Consider the following 21,436-nt stretch of genomic DNA (forward strand, 5'->3'; position numbering starts at 1 on the left):
TGATCATGCCTTGTTAACATGCTGCTTTTAACAAAACAACTTGGAATCAATCAAGCATCTAATCCAGCACCATATAGACTGACACGTGGCAGCAACTGTGATTTAACTGTTCTATCTTTATGGCGCTGATCTAATCTAATTTCACATTCCATTGAGACATTTTATTTTTGAAATACTCTACCGGAAGCTTCATACATGAGTTTTGTTGACTTGACATTGGTCAGTGACGCCATCTTGAAATTGTCCCGACCAGAGGAGGCGAGGAGGAGACGGACTTGGGAAAAGCAGCTCGTCCTAAACTCGATAGCTGCATTAGCTACACGGATTAGCGGCAGCTTTAGGGGTTATTGCTAACATATGATATTGTTTCATCTTGTTCATTCAAGTCATTTCGACGGGAGAAGGTTGTTTGGCCCACTTTGGAGAGGGCTAACAAGGCGGAGGGAGCCTCGGTTGTTTCCCTGTTGGAGCGGACGGAGCTGCCCCGCCACTATCGGCAGAAACGGAGGTTTACACACGGAATATAACAACAAAATACACGTTTTCAGCCTCCCGTTTCCGCGGTAGGAGAATCTAAATGATTATTTCAATATCGTTTTAAAGCTATGCGATCGAGGGTGTCGAGGAGAAGTTTGATCGGAGAGCGAAGTGCGCTTGATTTCCAATCCGATGGATGTTAGCCCTGCCCGGCTGTGGCTTGGCTCTCTGCTCCGCTGCTGTGAGAATAACACAACAACAACAACAACAACAACAACAACAACAACAAGTCTCTTCATAACAATGCTGCACACACAAGTATATGACAACCCCGGCTTGAATGCCAACAAGACAGCCTCCGTTGCTTGTCTCTAAACCTGGAAATACCTCCAACCATCCCCTCCGCTTCTTCTTCACCCCTCCTCTTCCTCCCTTCTTCTTCTTTTGGACTGGTAAGGCTTGCATTGCCTGGGATTTGTGGATTTAGCCCTCGATATTGACATTTTGAAGATGTCCTTTTTGCACAGACAGAGCTCGGTGGAGCAGCAAGACATTTAATTTGACTCTTGAATTAGAGATTTGTGGGCTTTTTTTTTGTTTTTGCTTTTTTAAATTCTCTTTCTAGTGAGAGGATCAGATTCGGATGGAAAATGGGAGACGCCACCAAACTGGCCTTCGCCGTTTTCCTCTTCTCCTGCTCTTCAGGTGGGTGTGGAGGGGGGGTAATGCATGGTTTATTGTCAGCTGTTGAGAACTCAGTATATTGTTCCCTCTGCAGAGTTGCAATGCTTGTTTTTATCTGTGGAGAATGCAGTGCATAGGGGAACATCTGCCACTCAGAGTTATTATGCATCCTCCATGTGTGTCTATACATTGTACATGTGTTTAAAATATCAGTAGTGAGCCCAAGCTGGGGCATGGGGACCTCAATTGGTCCTTGAGGGGCCTCTCATGGGACATACCAGTACGAAATGGGTTTTAAGCTAAATTCCATTACATAACTAACTACTCTATCCTCTCTGTTATTTTACAAGTTGCAGTATAAACAGATGTGCAATTAATAACATTAGTCAATTCTAACATCAGATTAATAAAGATGTGGAGTGAAAATAAAAAGTGGTTAAAACCTAAGGTGGGTGGTCCACAACCTATATGATCAAAAATAACAGTAGCAACTCTGCATTCATAGCCACTTAATAAGCTTTTTATCTTTGATTTGTTCATAGCTGCTAAAATATATCTGCTCAAAAAGGTCATGGACATTTTGGTTGGTAGGTAATCCAGGTGTAGGTGGGTTTAACCTTTTTAATTTTATACAACACACAGTTCAGTTTAAGCCACTTGTATTATACCATGTGTAATTTGAATCGCCACAGCAGAGCAATTTTCACCCTTCATGTTGGAGAACATTCTTTATGCGTCCCCATTTCCCAGGGGTGGATGCATAATAAATGTCAGTGGGGTCAGTGAGGTGATAATAAGCTGCAAAGGGTCAACCGTGGAGGGCTGTTTTTCCTGCACAGCACAGAAAAATATGGCATTTTTTCTGTTACTCAATGCCAAAGGATATTAGAAGTAATTATGTTAGAAATACAAGAGGGCAGCAGGTGATTTTTGCAGCCCTGTTCCACCAGAAATAAGACAATCTATCCTCAAGGTGATGTGAATAACCAGGGAGTGGTCCTTTTAATGGGTCGGTGTCACAAGAATACATGAATGTGATGTTTACTTCATTACTTGCTGAAAAGGTGAATAATTGTTTCACTATGCTCCATCTGTTGACTAGGTGATGATTGACAGGAGGCAGATTCTAACGCAACCACAGATTGCATGAGTTGAAAGGCAGCATTCTTATTCTTGTGTATAAATAGAAATTAAATTACTGGAAAAGTGCATTATTATTATTATTAAAGGGGACCTATCATGCAAAATGCACTTTTTGATGATCTTTTATACATACATATGTGTCCCCGGTGTGTCAGGGAACTCACATATATGTTTTTATATATATCTGAGACCCATAATACATGCCTAAAAATAGCATAATAGGAGACCGTTAAACAGATAAGGAAAACATTGTACTGTCTGTTATGTGCTTATTAAACTTAAATCTGTATTTCTGTGCTGCTTGGAAATGATCTGCTTATAAAATATCCAGTGTGTAAAAGTAGTTCCAATTAAGGCTTAGAAAGGTAAAATGAAAATCTGTAGTCGCAGTGGAGTTGTCCTTTTACAGCGAGCCCAGGGGTGTCTTTGAGGAGAAATTAAAAGGCTTCTCAAATACGGTAATAGTTAGGGTTGGTTGAAGTGTAAGCCCAGGTGCTGTCTTTATTGCACACTGCAGCAGATGATTATTCCGCTCGCTCATTACTGTCTGAAGTGGGGAAATGAATGGTTCCTACTTGAGGTGGGCTAAATAATCCTCGATGAAATCCAAGTTGAATTGGAAAAGCTCAAGACGCCACCAAGAAAACTTGCGATAAGGGAAGGGCTCTCAGCCCACAGTGCTTCATTTGATGAGGAGCCAAAATATTCAAGATAACATTGAGATTTTGATTCAAAGACGCCGAAAAAAACCTGTTTGTCGCTGTTTGGCAACTAATAACTCAAGTGACACTGTCTGTTTATGAGGTTATGTAATGCTATGTTGTACAGGGAGTAAGACACTATACTGCTCCTTAACAGCAAGGAGTAACTGCTTTATCCTTCAGTTTAAAATGTTACGAAACAGACAAAAGCAAGCATGCTTAATCAATTGACAAATTAATTCAATAAAAAATAATGATCGATTAGCTGTTTTCTCGGCCTCTTGGACACAAAGAGTTCCTGTTTTAAGCCATGTTATGTTACAGTTCATTAAATATATGTTCTGTTTGCACAAAACAAGCAATACGTGAGTATCACCATGCCCTATGGACTTGTTATCTTTTGACTATTTCCTGACATTTTACAGAGAAAACAATTAGTTTATTGACCAAGCATGTGGCGGATTAATCAATAGTCAATTCATTGTTGCTTACAACCATGAATAGTTTGAAGAAAATGTGCCCAGCTAATGTCAATTTCATACCTTAACACTTACCTACTTATGTAATTATGAATCAATAAGACATGTCATTGTTAACAAGTGTTACGCGATACATGGAGTTTCTGGATACTTATTAATACTCAAAGTGTCTTAATTAAGCCTTAAAACCAGACAGGGCTTTTGGAATGGAGGGTGTCTGTTTCCACACAGAAAAGGCATAGATGTGAAATGTGACCTGGTTTAACGTTGCGTTCAGCAGCTGCCGAGTGTTTTGATCAACGCTGGCATGTGTAAATGCTGCCGTAACACATGGCGGGTCAAGGTTGTCTGCCAATGTGTCGATGTGACAGGATAGTAAACGGGTTTCATGTGTGAGTTTTGCTACTTTGGGCTCCGTTTTTTTGGAAACTCCTGCTGAAACTAGAAAGAAATACATTTTCATTCTAACTGATAAAGCCACACTGCAACAGGCGGATGTTGAACCCGGGTCATGTGTTTGAAATGCGACCTCTGCCTTAGATCTCACGTGGGCTTAAACTGCAAATAGGTAAATATTTACTGTGCTGCCTCTGGAGTTATGGCAGTTTAGATCCTGATTCTATGGGACTGTGAGATAGGAGAAATTGCGATTTAAAGATTGTGTTTATTTAAAGGAGAAATTGCGATTTTAAAGATTGTGTTTATTTAAGCATTGATTGAGGGGTGTCTTACGTGAATCAAAAAAGAACCCATGTCATGCTAACAAAGGGAATTATTGTGTTCTCTAAAAGCCAGCAATCTCTGTCGTTTATTTTATATGGTTTTAAGCAGCGATATGACGTTTGACCCTTTTCCTAATGATGTAATGAGTATAATTAGTCTCAAGTTGAAGCAACAAGAATCTGGCCTGTGTCTCCTCTTCACGGTCTAAATGCAGCTCAGAGGTCATACCCGTGAGTAAGTCATGTTTTGTGGCTGTTTAGCTTTCTGTATACATCGTCCTCTGAGACTGATAGATGGCGAGTCTTGTGCTCTTCCTTCACATTTGGCCTCCTTTTTTGTACACTGCAGCAGTTTCACACAGACATTGATCCTCTTGCACACCAGTGTAAGGTTACATCGATATGGCGAGGCTGAAGCAGCCCCGGGTTTTTAAAAAAAGAAGAAAGAAATCCTCAGCAGCAGATGTGATGATTCAGTTTCAGGTCTGCTTCGCATCAAAGTTGAAACAGGATCTGAAATCAGTGATCAGACCAGGGTCTCTGTTCCGTCCCATTGAGCTGGGGTTAACTTACGTGATCCAGTTTCTATAAACGGGGGAATTGTTTGACGGCAACCTTTTTTGTTGACAACATTTTTGAGCAACGCGTATCTGTGTTTGTCTGAATAGACCCTGACCTTTGACCTCCTTGCAGTGAATAGAAAGAGATAAAGATATCTTTTCCTCCAGCATGCAATTCATTATCAGATCAGATTCTCAAACTAAACATTGGAAGAAAAATGAATACATTCTGGTTGTTTCTTTTAGCCAATTAACTATTAAACTGCTATTCAAATGCGACTTAGTTGTTCCTGGCAAAGGACACCCTTTTTCACAGGCATGGTTTATTATTAGAAGACATTTATAGCGTTCTTTTTATCCTAGAAACACTAGGTTTGATAAAGAAAATCTGTGCTTTACTTGAAATTGCCCTGAAATAGTTTTTAAGATTACAAGGTCATTGAGTTGATAGTGAAATCAAAGAGTAGAAAGCGAGAACCTCTCCATTTGTGAAGCCTTTGTCAGCCATTCTGAAAACATTTGCATTTTTTATGGCGGGTGTGGTCTGAGTATATAAAAACGGTAATTTCATGCATTTCATTTAATGTGTCTTTTGAATTGAGATAGAGATGCTCCGATCGATCGGCCGCCAAAATAACAATAAAATAGTGGTATGCAAGGTGTGTGAAGCAGAAATCCTGCAGCTCCACCCGCTGTGACGGACCGGTGAGCGGAGCAACACCCACATTTAGAATTAGACCAAACACAATATATGTATTCTTCGCTGTCGGGTCACTCATTACTGAGCTGCATGAGAAGATACTGACCGGCTGTCAGGAGAGAGAGAGAGAGAGAGGCTTCTGCTCATTTCTCCCGTGTTATTCTCCAAAGTTAATGTAAACTTGAATAATATACTTCATTTGAATGTAATAATTATGTTGGTTGTTGTTTGTGGAAGCGCCAGTGAATGAGCCCCATTAACTGAGTTTTAAACATCACTTTAAATGGAAGATCTCCATAGGCCCCGCCCACTCGATCGGATCGGCATCGTCCGATACTGATTCCGACGATCGACCCCAAAATTGGCGATCGAAGCATCCCTAATTGATACAATTTTCACGTTGACTTCTTACCATCCTGTGCCCTCTGCTGCAGCGTTTTGGGTGTTTTTTGGACTGGTCTTTGTCCTATTTTCTCCCCTATCTATTTCTAAAATGTTCTCTTGCATAATGCATAAGCCTCCAAAAGCACAGGTGTATTTGTTAAGGCCAGATGTAGCCTCGATTTCCCATTGGGCCCAACTAGTCAGACTTCTTTGCAGGGCCGTGTATCATTCTGTGCTTTAACATCATAAAAACTAAAGGGCCGTACTAGTTCATGGTCATGTTCATGTTAGTAAAATGGTAAACAGAAACAGCATGTTGCCAGATCTGTGCCGGGGGAATTATGACCCTCCTAAAATTAGACCTTGGCCAGGTGTTTTGTGCTCTGTGCCCACGGCAAGCTACTTTTTCACGTGCCATAGTCTTATAGTTGCATTTATTCAGTGGAATATCAACTATGTGTGTATATATGCACATACGTGTGGTTGAAAGACAGTAAGTAGAGTGCTCAATCATTAAAGTTGTGTTTTTAAAATTGGCTTTAAAAAATGGACTTTGGAACTTACCATCGACCCAACATTGGGCCAAATAATTTTCCTTCCAATGGCGGAGGCTGTTGCGAAATCATTAATTTTGATCTGCTTATCTCTATTATTTTACATTAGACTGCATGAACACATCTAAATCACCCTGGAAAAGAAGAAAATGGCGTATTCAACCTCCGTAAAGTTCAGTCGCAAACACTATTCCTCTTTTTGATTCCCTGCTCACTGAATTATTGGAAATCATTCAACTGATGGTCAATTGATTGCCCTAGTTTATCATGTGTGAAAAGCATGGTATGGTAATCTTTTTTATAATTAAACAATGATGTTTCAACTGATTGTAACGGCCTAGGGCTTCTCTTAAAGCACACTCACCACATTAATGACTATCTAAACTTTCACTACAATTTAAGAATCATCAAAATACCATAATTGCTGTGGAGGGGATTTTCTTCGGCAGCAGCTATTGTTGCAACCTGCTTCTGGTATCACCGCGTTCAGCATTGCCACACAGGGCAAAACAGTGGAAAAGCACCTCAGAGGTTAAGTAATTAGAGGAAATCGTTTGGGTTTAGTGTAGTTTTCTGAGGCTACAGATGCAGTAAATCTTACATACAGCTCAAAGCCAATGCAAGAGATTTATTTTTGCAAATGATGTAATGCACTGAATCTTTTTATTACAGCAGTGGTAGGGGCAGTGATCGGACTGAAATAAAATACATGTTTAATTCAGCTTTTCCTCCTTGGAGGAAGCAGAGATGTTGGCAATGATTCGACAGTGTAATACAGTAAGAGCTACACTGATACTGATACATCTGTTCAATACGGTACTTATTCATCATAATAATCACACTCCATTATTCTCCTGTTTTGCCACCAAGTAGTCTTTTTTGTTGTCGGTACAATGAGTGTAAATGAAATCATACTTACGGAACATGGATGACTACTGATCTACGACTTTACCTGAGTAATTGTCAGGTCTTAGGAGCGTGAGGGTCAACACCCGTAGCTAAAAGGACATCCGCTACAAGCATTAACCCTGTCGCTGCCTGCGTCCTTGAGCATAACCCAATCTGCTCTTCTTTTTGGAAGTCACGCAGGATGAGAGCATCAGCTAAAAGCCTAAAATGTAAATGCAGTCCGAGCGCACCTCTAAACGGGAAGTCGATGAATCGCCCGTGTAACCATTACTGACTCTAATGAGAACAAATGATAGGGATTCCAAGGTTGAAAAGGCAACGTCACCTTTGGTGTGTGTGTTGTGGCGATTAACTCAAGATATTTAGATAAAACTATTCAAATATACACAAGACTATTTTATTTAAGTGTGGTCCAGATTGGTCTTTTACTGTAATGAATGCATCCTGCAGATGTTGCTTTATGTGCTTGGGAGCGTTTCAGTCTAGACAGGCTGGCTGCTCAGACTGAGAAGCCTGGCTTTGATCCTTGATTAAAAACTGCGAGCTGTACATTCATCATGCTCTTGTTTCAGGCTCTCTCGAGGGTCCTCGCCTGCTTTACGCTCCCTCCTTCCTCTTCGTCTTCGCCCGTTTCTTGCCAACATTCCTTATTGTCATGAAGGTCGTGCTAACCTCTTATCACCAATCCCACTAAAGGGTAATGGTGTCTCGCACACACTGTTCGTCTGTGATATTGGGGGTCTGTTATCCGGTAATTATTGTTGCTGTCCCTTTGTGTTGCTATCTGATGAACCTCAAATGTTAGGATGCTTCCAGAAGCAGCCATATGGTGTGCAAAAACATCAACAGGTATTTCGTCTGACATTTATCGCCCCTGTTATACACTTTTACAAAAATGGAAAGAAGAAAAAGCCAGAAAAATGTAATAGGGATGCCTACAGAAAATATAATTGAAGAATAGCTACTCAATTCACCTTGAATATTTGGCTTTTCAGCCTTTGTAGCCGTCTTGTCTTTAGACACTGGCTGCTCACTTGTAGCTCAAACCTTTTATATGAGGGGATTTGTTTGGTCTTGAAACTCTTGGTTGGTTGACAAGTTTTTTCTTCCCGAGCAGTATTGACGGGAAAGAGAGTTTTGAAATGTCAGCAGTCACTGAGTCATCTTCGGTTTGAAGAAAACTTTAAACCCTGCAGATATTATTTATTCCCTGCATGAAGGGAGTCAAACACTTACTGCACCTGTAATATAATATCATTAAAAATACACATGTTTTATTTGGGCTGTGAGGGGCCTTGTGACCAGTATGTGTCATTACTTTAAACTAAATATAAAGACGAGGCAGTGAGGTCGTCTGATGACTGCTCAGATGAAAAAGAGGGATTTATTAGCTCCCGACATTTATTGGTTTGTCTTGTACAAATGTGAAGCCGGCGAGTGCAAACAGTGAGCGTAATTGAACGTCTTGGCGGACCACGTGAGATGACTCATAATGGAGCGGTGCATTAGTTACACACATCAGCAGCAGTGTGGGCTAACCTGGACCACAGAGTGTATTTCTGTACACTTTCTCCCCTCTTTGCGTTTTCTAATGTAAGCAAAGCTGCAGAAGCTGAGCGCTATGGCTGCAAAGTATACCAATATTCTATAAAAATCGCAATATGGATGTAATATCAGTCAAAAATAATTGCAATTAGTACTTTTTCCATGTCGTGCAGCCACACTTATCAACATTTTTTGGTGGTTATTTGATAATATTGTTTTTGAAGGTCTGTATTCACTTATGATGGTTGCCTGAAGCACATTGAATATGTTTTCAGCAGTGGATTATGGGAAATCTCTGGACTGCATTCACAAAGGACCAATCTCCGACTACAGTTTATATCATGGTGTTGTCTGCCAGTCTCCCTCCCTCCTCCTCCCCCCCCCCTCCGTTCTTCTCTTATTGATTGCTTGTTTTATAAAAGTGAATTGAAACGCTCGTACCGCCGGCTTTGTGATGTTACAATATCACTGAAAACTCAATACGCAGTTCAGCTTTAAGCCCAAGTGGCACTTAACACACCCTTCAAATAAATCCAAACAATTCAAGCACAGAGGGGATGGTGGGGGGAGGGGGATTTTTACAGATCCTTCTCCACCACTAGAGATAACGAGGAGTTTTAAATGGCTCGTCCTGCAAAGAATGTACGGTATGCAGTGGACGACTGTAGCCCATTACCAATGAAGGACACGGGGTATGTTCCCAGTGTGCAAACTGTACAGCCGGCGTCAATTTAACGGCGAGAGGCTCCGGCAACCGGTCCCATCAGCGCTAATTGAGGCGGAGACCAATGGGCGTTTGTCGCTCGGGCATACCAGCGGGGATTAGAGGGATTGGATTCAGTTGCTGAGTGCTGTGGTTTTTAATGCCCCCCCACCCCCCCCCCACCCCCCACACTCACCACGTCCCTCCTCCCGGCCCGTGGAAAGACTGCAGTCTTTGTGACCAGCTCACCCGAGCAAACCCGAGCACCTCTGCCATGTCACGACAGCGTCTGATCCAGCGTTAATGTAGCACTCTGCTCTGCAAAATTACTGTCTACTGTCAAATATTCTCTCCACTCTTACCTCTCCATTCATTCAGCTACAAAATGACCACTGTAATGATTCAAATTATACAGCTTTGCAACATTTTCCACTTTCATCCAAATAACAAATCTCATCTGACACATTCGTACACTTATTATCCCCCCCCCCTCATTTTCTGATTATAACCATTAGACTGTGATAAATATCTCTTAAAGACCAATTAGGCACCATGGCTAACTTCTTATCAAACGTTGTGCTATGGGACTTGAATATCCGCCGCTAGCTCTAAGGCAGGGGTGGACAAACTTTTTGGCTCGGGGGCCACTGTGATTTTTAAATTTGACAGACGGGCCGGGCCAGTAGCAGATAGGTAAAAATATATGTAGCTGTTCACTCCTCATTATACACTCGGCACTCAATGTTGACTTTTATTTTCTTTGGTCCACTCATTGTTACAGATGCAGGTTCAAAGGTGAATTATTGCGTCATCTTTTACGTCATGACGTAACCGTTTACGTGCCTTCTTATCACCCACATAGCGTTTTACGTCGCTGATTTTCTCAGCTTCACCGTTCACAACATCAATAGAGGACTGCGTCTGGTAGTTTTTAATTATACGATGCCAGATTAAATTGAAGAACTACTTCTCCAACCTTGTACCTTTCTCCAGTGTGCCGTGGTGTATTGTTTATTAATGTGGTTCAGCTGCATTACTGCCCGCTGCAGTGCTGCTCGTCTACCGGGGTTTATTCTCCCGTTAACTCGCGGCAGCGGCCGCTGTAAAGTTTTCATTGTCTGACTGTCACAAGCAGCTGATAAATATCCCCCATCCCCATAAGTGAATTTGTTTTAGTCTGAAAGCTGTTTGGCATCACAACTCTGTTATGAAAGTTTCTCTGGCATTCTACAGGTGATGTTAGCATAGCAACCGAAGCTAATCAAATTGACTACTTGTTGCTATCATATTGTGGCATAAGCCGTTTTCTCCGCGCATATTTTTCCGGCGTAGTTTTCGTTATGATTTTACTTGTGATGGCCACATGTAGCCCATGTATTTATTCCATCCGATAGCTGCAATAATACAAAACAAAAGGAAAACGTCTGCCTCTTCACAATGGTCAATAACAGTGAACGGATGGTTATTAAAGTAAGGTCAAAACAGAATCACACTAAGCCTGGTTAGTGTTGCCTGACTTTATATAAGTGTTTTTTATAAGTGTGTGGTCGCGTTCTAGTCACTTTGCTCAGCGCCACTGCTTGTTACAACTTGTATTCGCCGACCTTGCCGGGTTGCAGAGTGGGGCCAGCTGAGAGAAAAGACTCGGTAAATTGTGTCTAGAGTGCGCCATCTAGTGGGATCAACTGAAATGCCGGGTATTGCAGGAAAAAGGCAAAATGAATGCGGTCTTTACTATAATTTGGACAATTTTGTACCAATATTCGGTGGGCCGGATTCAAAAACCCAACTTAGTTTGCCCATGCCTGCTCTAAGATAATGCTAACCTCACAGTCAGTGGTTTCCCATCATGCCCCTGGCTAGGGCTGCTCGATTATGGCAAAAATCATAATCTCGATTATTTGGGTCAATAATTGATATCACGGTTATTAAAAACGATTATCCATTTACTTTGAAAACATCCATTAATTGAAAAAAAATTGAACAGTTGGGTTTAAAAAAAATTCTTTAATACTTTTTTTTAATTAAAATAAATAAATAATCGTTTTATTTTGATTATGTTGTTTTCATAATCGTTGCAAGACAAAATCGTAATTGCAATTAAAATACAATTAATTTAGCAGCCCTACCCCTGGCCCCTAATGCCTTTAATACTTAAAAAGCTATTAATGATGTAGAAACTCTTTATCAGGAGCTGCCCTAAAGGAAGATGCATTTCTAACCAGCGGGGCCTACTTCTATGTTCCTCTTGATGAGCCATTAAAATGCAGGTTTGTGATTGGTTTGGTCCCTAACACGGCTTAATGTTACTGAATCTGTGTGTGCCATCCTGCAGGGAAATGACAGACAAAAACATAGCGCTTTAATGGATGTTGAAACCTATCCTGGCAAATAACATTGATTTATCTGGTTTTGGAAGACACCTTTTTAGAAGGACAGCTTGATTTGATTATAGCCCAATCGAAGTGACAGTTTACAAAGTGTCTAAACTCATTTTTACCCCAATGCCATATCTATATTCTTCTTTAAAAACTGACTGAAGCACATTTGCCTCTTTCCCCCAGAATATTTGCAGGACATTATCACTAACTTGAATCCAATAATGCAGCAATACTACTAAAAATGAAGATGTGTGCAAATGAAAAAGCTGTATTGAGTTTATCTTGCGTTATTTATGCCAGGCATAGGGTGTCAAATTGCATCAGGAGCAACAACAACTATTACTGGAAAGCCAAGAGCTCTGCAGACATCATTTTGACCCCTAGCCTCACCCTACCTTCTTTATTCGACACTGTTCGACAATCACATTTGTTTTTTAGCGCAGGTCACACATTTACCCACACATACCAGTGCCCCATACAACCATACGTCAACTCAAATCCATTTCATCTCCGCCTGGACGCAGATGATAGGTTGATCCGTAGAACAAATTCCATCATAATGAACAATCCCCGCTCCTGGCAGCCTCACAAAAAAAGCCTTGATGAATGGGTTGTTTACCTACTTCAGTGCATGTAGTGCCGAGTGCAGGCCTGGCCCGCCAAAATGCCTTTTCATTACAAGGCTGCAGAGCCCTGTGACCAGTCACTGAGAGGAAACTGGATATCACTTCCTGTATTCCTCAGCAGTCGTCAGGCAAAAACATGCCCGATGGACACTTCTTGAGTCTTAAATGTCACACTGTAATGCAGTTATTGACTGTATTATTTATCGTTTTTTTCTCGAGTAATTCTGCATCTTTGGAGCCCAGTATCAGCTGTCAGTGAAACCAGAAACGTGAAGTCATTGCTTTCAATATGGCCGCCAATCTAATGACAAACACTCTATACTGTGGTGTTAAGCGACTAGTAATAGAAACAAGACAATCATACATTTATCTTGTGTAGTTTCTCCTTTCATAACCCTAAACAAATTATACATATTGTACTTACGCTCAACCTCAATGCCTCTACATTTTAATTCAAAAAAAGGTATTTGCACAGTTTCTCAATATGGAACCTATCAAGTATATCCAGTCTAATAGAAAGTGTTAAGAACCGAGGTTAAAATGTAGCTTTTGGCTGATGTTGTTTTTCTCCTATGGCTGTTAAAACTCAGAGGAACAAAACTGTTTTTGCTTTTCCGCCACACAAGCTCAAGGATTCCTAAATAAATCAGACACTTTATCTGTTTCACCATCCAGCTTTAGTTTTTTTAAGAGTAGACAGACCATCCCCCCCAGGCGTTTGCTGGCTACCTACCAACGCGACTTAGTCGAAACTTCTCCAACGTTTGGCAGGTTTTTTGTTGGTCATTTACCACCCAGCGTGCACCTCACTGTCCTGGACCTAGATCAGACCAGAACCATCTCTGCTGCGTGGCTCCAACCTTCTAGCCCTCACACTTTGTGATTAAATAGACATGTGCTAATACACAGGATCTGATGTAGCTCTCCTGTGTGCATTTTGTTTCCTCTTTGGCACTCTGGCTTGTATTTGAGATGGGAATGGTGGTCGGAGTGAGTGCATGTCATTTGAGTAAGAAAGTGAATTTGTGCCAGCTCAGGCTACTTACTGTCTCATAAAAGGAAATACTTAGAGGAGGAATTGATTATGGTCACATTTCACAATTGGGAAAATACGAGTTTATTTCCTTTACTTGTTCAATCCTTTAATCATATATTTATGAAAAGCGTTTTTAGCAATGGATGTGTTACTTTATGATTGTATAATGTATTCTCATTGATATACTGTCAATACTCCTAAACAGAAAAGCAAGAGAACGTCATTTTGAATGACTTCTTAAAGCTGCTAACTTAATGAATGTAATCTTCATAACAGCATTCCGTGTACCTCGCTCCCTAACTTTGATTGAGTTCATTATCCATGCTGAGCACAAATCATGATTGATCATTAAAGCGCTGGGAGCTTGAATCCATTTTTATTTGTTTTGGATTTGGTTTCTTTTTTAAGCCCCAGGTGAAGCGGGGCCAGCAGCAAGTTGGGCTGTTTGTCAGCCTTCAGGTCTATCACGGTGCATCTGATCTCGCCATCAAAGAGGGAAGCATCACCCTCTGCGTCTTGCTCTCAGCGTCGAAGGCCTCCACCGTATTTCTCAGATTTGGCTTCTCGGAATTGCCTGTACCTAACATGACCTCTTGGCCGCGATACAAAGATTGAATTTTCAGGGCCGGCAGCAGATAATCAGTAAATCTCAAGTCGCTGCATCTCTGCCAAGTTCACAATCTTTTCCATCTCCATATTACACTCTCTCTAGTGAATCTCCTGTTTTCAGTCTAATTCTTCTCCCGTCTAATTGCCTCTGTGGTTGCAGGAATATCTTTAAGTTTATTTCCCGTCAATCCGTTGGGGACTTGGAGCTTAATCACAGTGGAATGGAGCATCAGCTAAATGCCCAAAATGTAAAATGTCAGAGTGAATTTCCAGAGCGAGGGGTGAGGAGGGTTGAAGCAGTTTTTCACAAAGTCCCAGTGGATTGGGAAGTGGGTCGGGTGTTTAGACATTTTGCAGGGGGAGGCATTGCTAAATGTCCACAGCTAAAGTAGGTCATGGTTAACCTCCTTGATACATCTCACATATAACTAGAAGAGAGATGGAGAGAATGATCAAACATGCATTATTGAAGGTATTGTATTGACTGTCTTGTGCGCTAGTATTCATCTTGATGAAGGTCTGACAACACAAAGCCTTCCTTTATAAATGAAACATTACGATATAACTCTTTGGTTTATTGCAGGACTTTCTCAGAATGTGCGTCACGTTACATGAAGTTTAAATAGATCTTTTTCTTTAACCATTTTCCCCACATGAGCAATCAGCCATTATTAAATATATGTTACAAACACCCACCGTCTCCCAGAAAAGAATTACCTCGCTTTACGCACTTTGGCTATACTCGCCCAACGCTGTGTTTCTTTCTCGATCATTCTATCCAACAAACGTTATTAGGACAAACAATGTGGCCTGTTCTTCTCATGTTTGACATTTCCAAGCGTGAAATGTCTCCCAAGACAAAGAGCCTTCTCTCTTTATTGCCTGGATATGTGCCTGTGGGTGGAAGCCCTATTGTATGTCCTTGCACAATTGCTCGTGTAGGCTCTGCACTCACTGACTTTGTCCGCTTTAGTGAACTCTGAGCTTCACGACTGAGTCAGAAGATTGATTTCTCCGCTTAATATCCTTCATATCCGCCATACTGCCCACCTTTGGCACACTGCGCTATAGGCAACCAGCCTGTATTGTCACCTCAATTCAGCGCCGTGATTGATTTGAGCTCTTAACGGCTGTATTTACACCACAGCACTGTATTTGCAGTTCACATGGCTCGCAGCTCTTTGACACACAGTGTAATATCTGAATGGAGGCGTTATCAATGGAGCTGCTGAGGTGTTGCGGCTTGCTTTGGCCGAATAGAACAAAGACGTCAGGCTGTAGTCATGCTTTTTGTATTTGAGCAATGTCGTTTTCGGAAAAGCATCAGGCAACAACAAAATGTAAGAATGCAATTAAAATCCTATAGAAAGATCATTGTGGGATTAAACAAAGCAACAGTTCCCAGCTTCTCAAATGTGTGATATTTCATGCTTTTTTACCCATGTGATTGACTTGTTTTTGTTTCAAGAATGTTGGCCAATTGGACTGTGGGAAAATATGCTAGAAATGTCCTCAAATATTTTTGACATAGTAAAACGATTAATAGACTTTTAGACAAAATAATCTGCAGATTAATTCCCAAAAAGTAATCATAAGTTGCAACCCTATTTGAAACAATTGCTTGTATTATATTATAAACCTTTTCTAGTGACCTTCAAGGAACTAAAGGCTCGAAATAAGTCAACAAATCTAATCTTATGGCCTCTTTTGATTCTTTATTATGGTTGTATTTATCCTACTCCAGTTCTATAGCAACACAACAGTGGGGTATTTGTTTCATTTGGGTACTGCAAACTCATTATTTTGAGTAACTTCCTGTTGCATGCATTGTAAATCACTCCAGTCAAATGGAAATACGCATGCAGAGCACCTGAACGCATCGTTTCCGCCGGGATCAGCGCCAGCATGGCTTATGTTGTTACGCCAGAAGTGGCTAATGAGCTAACCTTCCGCTTTACCTCCGCATACCTCTCTGTAATTATCGCCTTCAGCTCCCACGAGAGCCAGCGGTGCTTTCATCCCCATCCAGCAGGAACAGAAACAATAGAAAGACCAGGCGCCATACAATGGACACTTAAACGGCACGATGGGGTGGATGGATTTACTAAACAGCGGGTGATGTTGCTGCTTATTTTGAGTCAAAGGATACATCATGTCGTAGCATTATAACACGGCTTAGAAAATAAACCATCCGCACAGTTTGGGATATTCAAAGCACTTGATTTAAATACGGTAGATATTGTTTGCTTTATTTTCTTATGTTTCCTGTAGCCATTTAATGGTTCCGATTGGAGGAGCTACCTTGGTTACCAACATCTCCTCATCTTATCTCTACTTCAGGTTTCAGTGTCGAGCTCATGGGCATTTTAGCTGCAGCTTATGGTGAAAAAACTATTTAACTTTCCATTTCTTTGGTTTGTTTTTGCACAGCCTAATCAGCAATCTAACTCAGAATCATTGTTTACCTTCATTTGGTGGCGTCAGTTGTAAAGAACATTTTGATTGAATAGTCCAAGGCTTCCAGTCCATAACTCTTCAACATGCTTTGAATAGCTTCAAAGTCTCTCCCTTTTAATTTATCAAAATGACGGATGGCCTTCAGATTTTTCAGTCTTTTAAAAGACTTCAGTCAATGGCGGGAACATTTCAGTTCTGTCTGTTTCTGTGCAATAGTTTGGGACTTCATGTGGAATGGATTTTACGGGTAAAAAGCTGCAAAGAGGCAGTGACCTCACCTGCCAGTGAAGTGGTCGCTCTCCTCCAGCTGCAGCTGTTATTGAAGAGAGACCTGCAGCGCTTCCATGACCCTGGATGGCATTAGCTGGCTTTACGTAAGCAGCCATTTTATTGAAAAATATCATTATCTACCAAAAAGTAACCTTCATAACGGAAGCTAAGCCCTGATTTCTGGAAGATTATATGACTGGAAACACTTTCAGGGCGGTCTGGACACTTCTCTTTTGCGAGGTTATTTAACTGGGAAGTGGATAAGGATTATATAAATCTGAGCATTACTCTTTATTTGTCCTGGACGTTTCTGTTAAAAATACAGAACAGTTTGAGTCATTAAGGCAAAAACAAAAGCCAGTAAAGGGAGGGTGCAAATCCTTCCTAGTATGACAAATAAAATTTAAGGGAAGTTAGATTAATAAAAAAAACTATAAATACATTTGGAAACGTATCTTTTAATAACCCAACACGTTATGATAATTATAGAACTCCAACCGACACGCATTAAAGGCCATATAAAATAGATGATGTATAATTGACATATTGACTTATCATAAAACAGCCATGATTCATACTTTGCAAACTTCTTCAGCAGCAATGGGAAGCTCATAACCCTTTGACTCATGCACTGCCTTCCTTTTTCCATGCTTGATGAGCTGTTTTTCACCCAAACTAGTAAATCACACTTGTATCAAAGTTGGCTGTTTTTCAGCAGAAATTCAATCATGTGAAAAGATATCGCCTTGATAAGTACCTGAGTAATACAAACAGCTTTGAAATGTGGTTTCTCAGGTCAAGAGAGGTAACACTCAGCGGCAAAATCCTGCTCACTGCTCCTTTTGGTGCACAAAATGATACGTAGGAAGCAGTCCTGGCTTCCTGTGTGTCTGAAACATTTAGCTGCAGTGTTGTCAGCCGTCTAAACCGGACTAACTCTCTGACAGGTGATGAGAGGCGGCAGCAGCGACGCTAGACTGACAAGCTGTCATGCAATATTTTTCCTCGGATATCATTTTGCAAAAAAAGCTGCTGTCTGCGTTCATCCGCAAGAAATCAGACTCTCCTTTATTTTGGCAGGGAGGGAATGAAATAGTTCACTTCTGTTGCTTTTGTAATCAGGATTTGGATTCCTCTGATTTTTTCGGTCATGCCTGGATCATTTGTATTGCCTACCTTACAACATAACGTTTTCATTGGTGTATTGGAAGTGCATTTTATTACAAATACACTTTTGACGACTTCACGGTATCGCATACTTTGAGCCTGTAAAGAAATGTCGTTCCACCTGTTATATTCAAATTACTACATTCTCTGTAAATGACCTTTTCACCTGCCTTGTGAATCTTTCAATTGAAAAGCTGCTTTTTCAAGTTAACCGTGTAAAGATATTGTTATTTGCAACCGCTCGTTCAGGAAAAGCCAACAACGCTGTCTTAATAACGACACTCCTTGAAATTCAAACACAACCATAACGTTGTCTCCCTCTTCATCCTCTCCAGGTGCCATCCTGGGACGCTCGGAGACGAAGCAGTGCGCCTACTACAACTCCAACTGGGAAAAGGAGCGAACCAACCGCAGCGGCATCGAGCCTTGCAGGGGCGAGGAAGACAAGCGGCGCCACTGTTTCGCCACGTGGAAAAACGTCTCCGGTGCCGTGGAGGTGGTAAAGCAAGGCTGCTGGCTGGACGACGTCAACTGCTACGACAGGTACGCAGGAAGCAGAACATAAAGAAGTAATACCTGAACAATCGTAGGCTATCCATAGGTCTGTTGAATAACTCGTATTTAAAACCATTTTCAGCGACATTTAAAAAAAAAAATGAACGTCACTTGTTCATCGTCAGAATAGACTGGTTTTGACAGCATTGAAGAGTTCCTCAAACGCCTCACATGTGGCTGTCAGGGACTTGCAAATCCTCCTTTTTTGAGAAAATCTGAAAACATAACATCTCTTCTGTTGATTGTATGTGAAATATGTCATTCATACCTAGGAACAATCTTGGTTTAAGGGCTAATTGGCTCTGAAATGTAAGGCATTTGCCCCACAAACGAAATGTATACGTCAAAAATGATTAAACTGAATCCGTGACTGGGTATTTAAACGACTAACACATGTCAAAAAAAGTGAATTTACAAACATATCAAAGCTCCATCCAGTTTCGCCTCTCTAATCAATGCTTCAAAGCTTTACATGAATTCCAAGCAAGCACGCCATGAAGAGATGTTGACTCTGTAAACAGTTCAAATGAAATTACCAGAGTTTTTGGTTGATTTCCCATCTTTAGGAATTGCCGTTTAGATCTTAACATGATGTATTCCTCCAAACACAGACACAGATATGATATTATTCTAGTTTGTTTCTGGCTCAAACCTCACCCTGGCTTCTGGTTTGAGCCGGTTCTGCTTGTGTTTGATTCGCGAGCGATAAAGTAGATGGTGCAGCCCGCACAGTTTGGGTACCTCTGCTCAGACGGCGCCGCCTCGCCTCCCTGGAGAGTCCAGAGCAAGGCGAGGGCGGCTGCTGCCACTTCCTTTGGCTTTTATCTGATGACTGTGTGAGTGTGAAGCAGAGAGAGTGTGAGATTGTAAGTGTACACGTGTGTGTCTCTTTGCATGTGTGTTGCCGTGTGTAGGAGTCACTTAATAAATGTTTTCCTTTCATGTCTTCCGAGAGGCAGGAGGGGAGTGTGTGTATGGGCCTCGTAAAGCATCTGCAGGGAGAAGTGTGTGAGCACATCAGCGTGCAGTTGATGAGTTTGCGCGTGCACTCCCTGGCACTTAAATAAAATAAATTGCTTCCCTGTCCTCTGTAATCGTGCAGAGAGGAGGGGATCGTTGAGTTCCTTGTTTTCTAATTCCCACCTCCATGTCTTCCGCAGTAGCGAGTGTTTGGAGAAGAAGGAGAGCCCTGACGTCTTCTTCTGCTGCTGTGAAGGCAACATGTGCAACGAGAAGTTCCTGTACGCCCCTGAAGTGCCTCAACCGGGAGCACCGCATCATTCTACCGCCTACAGTATGTACACTTCAACACACACACACTCTACACACTAGGGTTGTGTTGCTGCCTAACCTAAAGTGGATTTTGTTGGAGGTGAAAAGTCAACTTTCTTCTATTATATGAGTATTTCTGCTTACACCAGGGTTTATGAGCAAAAACACCTACGAACAGTAGCAGGGAGAATAAGATTTTTTAATCGTATATCGTGTTGCCTCTACATATGTGTAGTTATATGAAATTAAACATGAGAATTATTATACTATACAAACTTAAGCAGTGTCAAATTGATAAACAAAAATATGACTGACTTACAAATTATATATAAACAAATGCTCTACTTAATTACACATCCGAAAAGGGGTGGGAAGGAGTTTCCACTTATTTAATCCCACCTCAATTATTAACATATATATAAAAACAATTAACACATAAAAGAAAGAAAAAAAGTAAAAACACTGATAAAATTAATTTTAAGAAAACTATAATAACATTAAAAAATAATAAAACATATAGCAGTATTTACATTGAAATAGAATGGAATACAATATGTGCAGTAATAACTAAAAAAATCCTCCAAAAAGGGTGTAATGTAAGTACAAAACTGATCTCCAGGCAACACAGGTGTGGCTTTTTGAAAAGCAAAATGATGTAGCCCGTTATACTCTGTGCGCTCACAAAGCGGTGACAGTTTGGTGTCCTTGAACTCATCACCTCGCTGCTGAAGGCGCGTCTGTCTTTTCCTATTCCTTTAAATGTGACTCTGTGAAACCTGCAGACACCCTGTAGAGAAAAAAGCTTTCTGACAATCGCCCTGAGCGTCCCACCATGCAGCTGGTGCAGCCCCGTTGGCCCCAACTTGTTCTCTCACCCCCTTCACCCCCCATCCCGCGGATGGCGTCCGGGCGTCGGCGCTCTGACAGTGCCTGCCCAATCAGACGCTCACACCTTGTGATGGCAGCACGGGCTGAGCCAGCAGGCGTCACCCTGCAGGGGTCACACACAGTTCGCAGCTCTGTTATTTTTGGAAGGGCGGATTACGTTATGTCACGAGATGGATTTGCTAATCCTGCTGTGTGTGTGTGTGTGTGTGTGTGTGTGTGTGTGTGTGTGTGTGTGTGTGTGTGTGTGTGTGTGTGTGTGTGTGTGTGTGTGTGTGTGTGTGTGTGTGTGTGTGTGTGTGTGTGTGTGTGTGTGTGTGTGTGTGTGTGTGTGTGTGTGTGTGTGTGTGTGTGTGTGTGTGTGTGTGTGTGTGTGTGTGTGTGTGTGTGTGTGTGTGTGTGTGTGTGTGTGTGTGTGTGTGTGTGTGTGTGTGTGTGTGTGTGTGTTATGACTCCTAAGCACACAGGCTGTAAGCAGGGTTGATACTGCACTTAGAGATGATGCAGCACAATGTCAAACCAATCAGGCAGCTGTGGAACAAGTACACAGATTATTTGTAGCCATACCAAAGAGTAAAAATACTCTATTGCAAGTAAAAGTCCTGCATTCAAAATCT

The 21,436-nt window shown here is 41.4% G+C and overlaps 1 protein-coding gene across 3 annotated transcripts in view; it reads left to right on the top strand.

The window, feature by feature from the left end:
* The first annotated feature begins 245 nt into the window (after positions 1 to 245).
* Positions 246 to 21,436, top strand: part of LOC307034007 (activin receptor type-2A-like) — a 44,949-nt gene continuing 23,758 nt past the window's right edge. Inside the window, exons 1-4 of one of the 3 annotated variants that reach the window (XM_079672679.1) lie at positions 246 to 929; positions 1,103 to 1,182; positions 18,443 to 18,650; positions 19,823 to 19,956. In XM_079672679.1, the coding sequence (XP_079528805.1) occupies positions 1,128 to 1,182; positions 18,443 to 18,650; positions 19,823 to 19,956 (397 nt within the window). In that variant the 5' untranslated portion in view covers positions 246 to 929; positions 1,103 to 1,127. Of the gene's footprint in view, positions 1,183 to 18,442; positions 18,651 to 19,822; positions 19,957 to 21,436 lie in introns of all 3 variants that reach the window. The other 2 variants (XM_079672678.1, XM_079672680.1) reach the window with 2 other exon arrangements.

The sequence above is a fragment of the Notothenia rossii genome, assembly GCF_949606895.1.
Source record: "Notothenia rossii genome assembly, chromosome: 3".
NCBI lineage: Eukaryota > Metazoa > Chordata > Actinopteri > Perciformes > Nototheniidae > Notothenia > Notothenia rossii.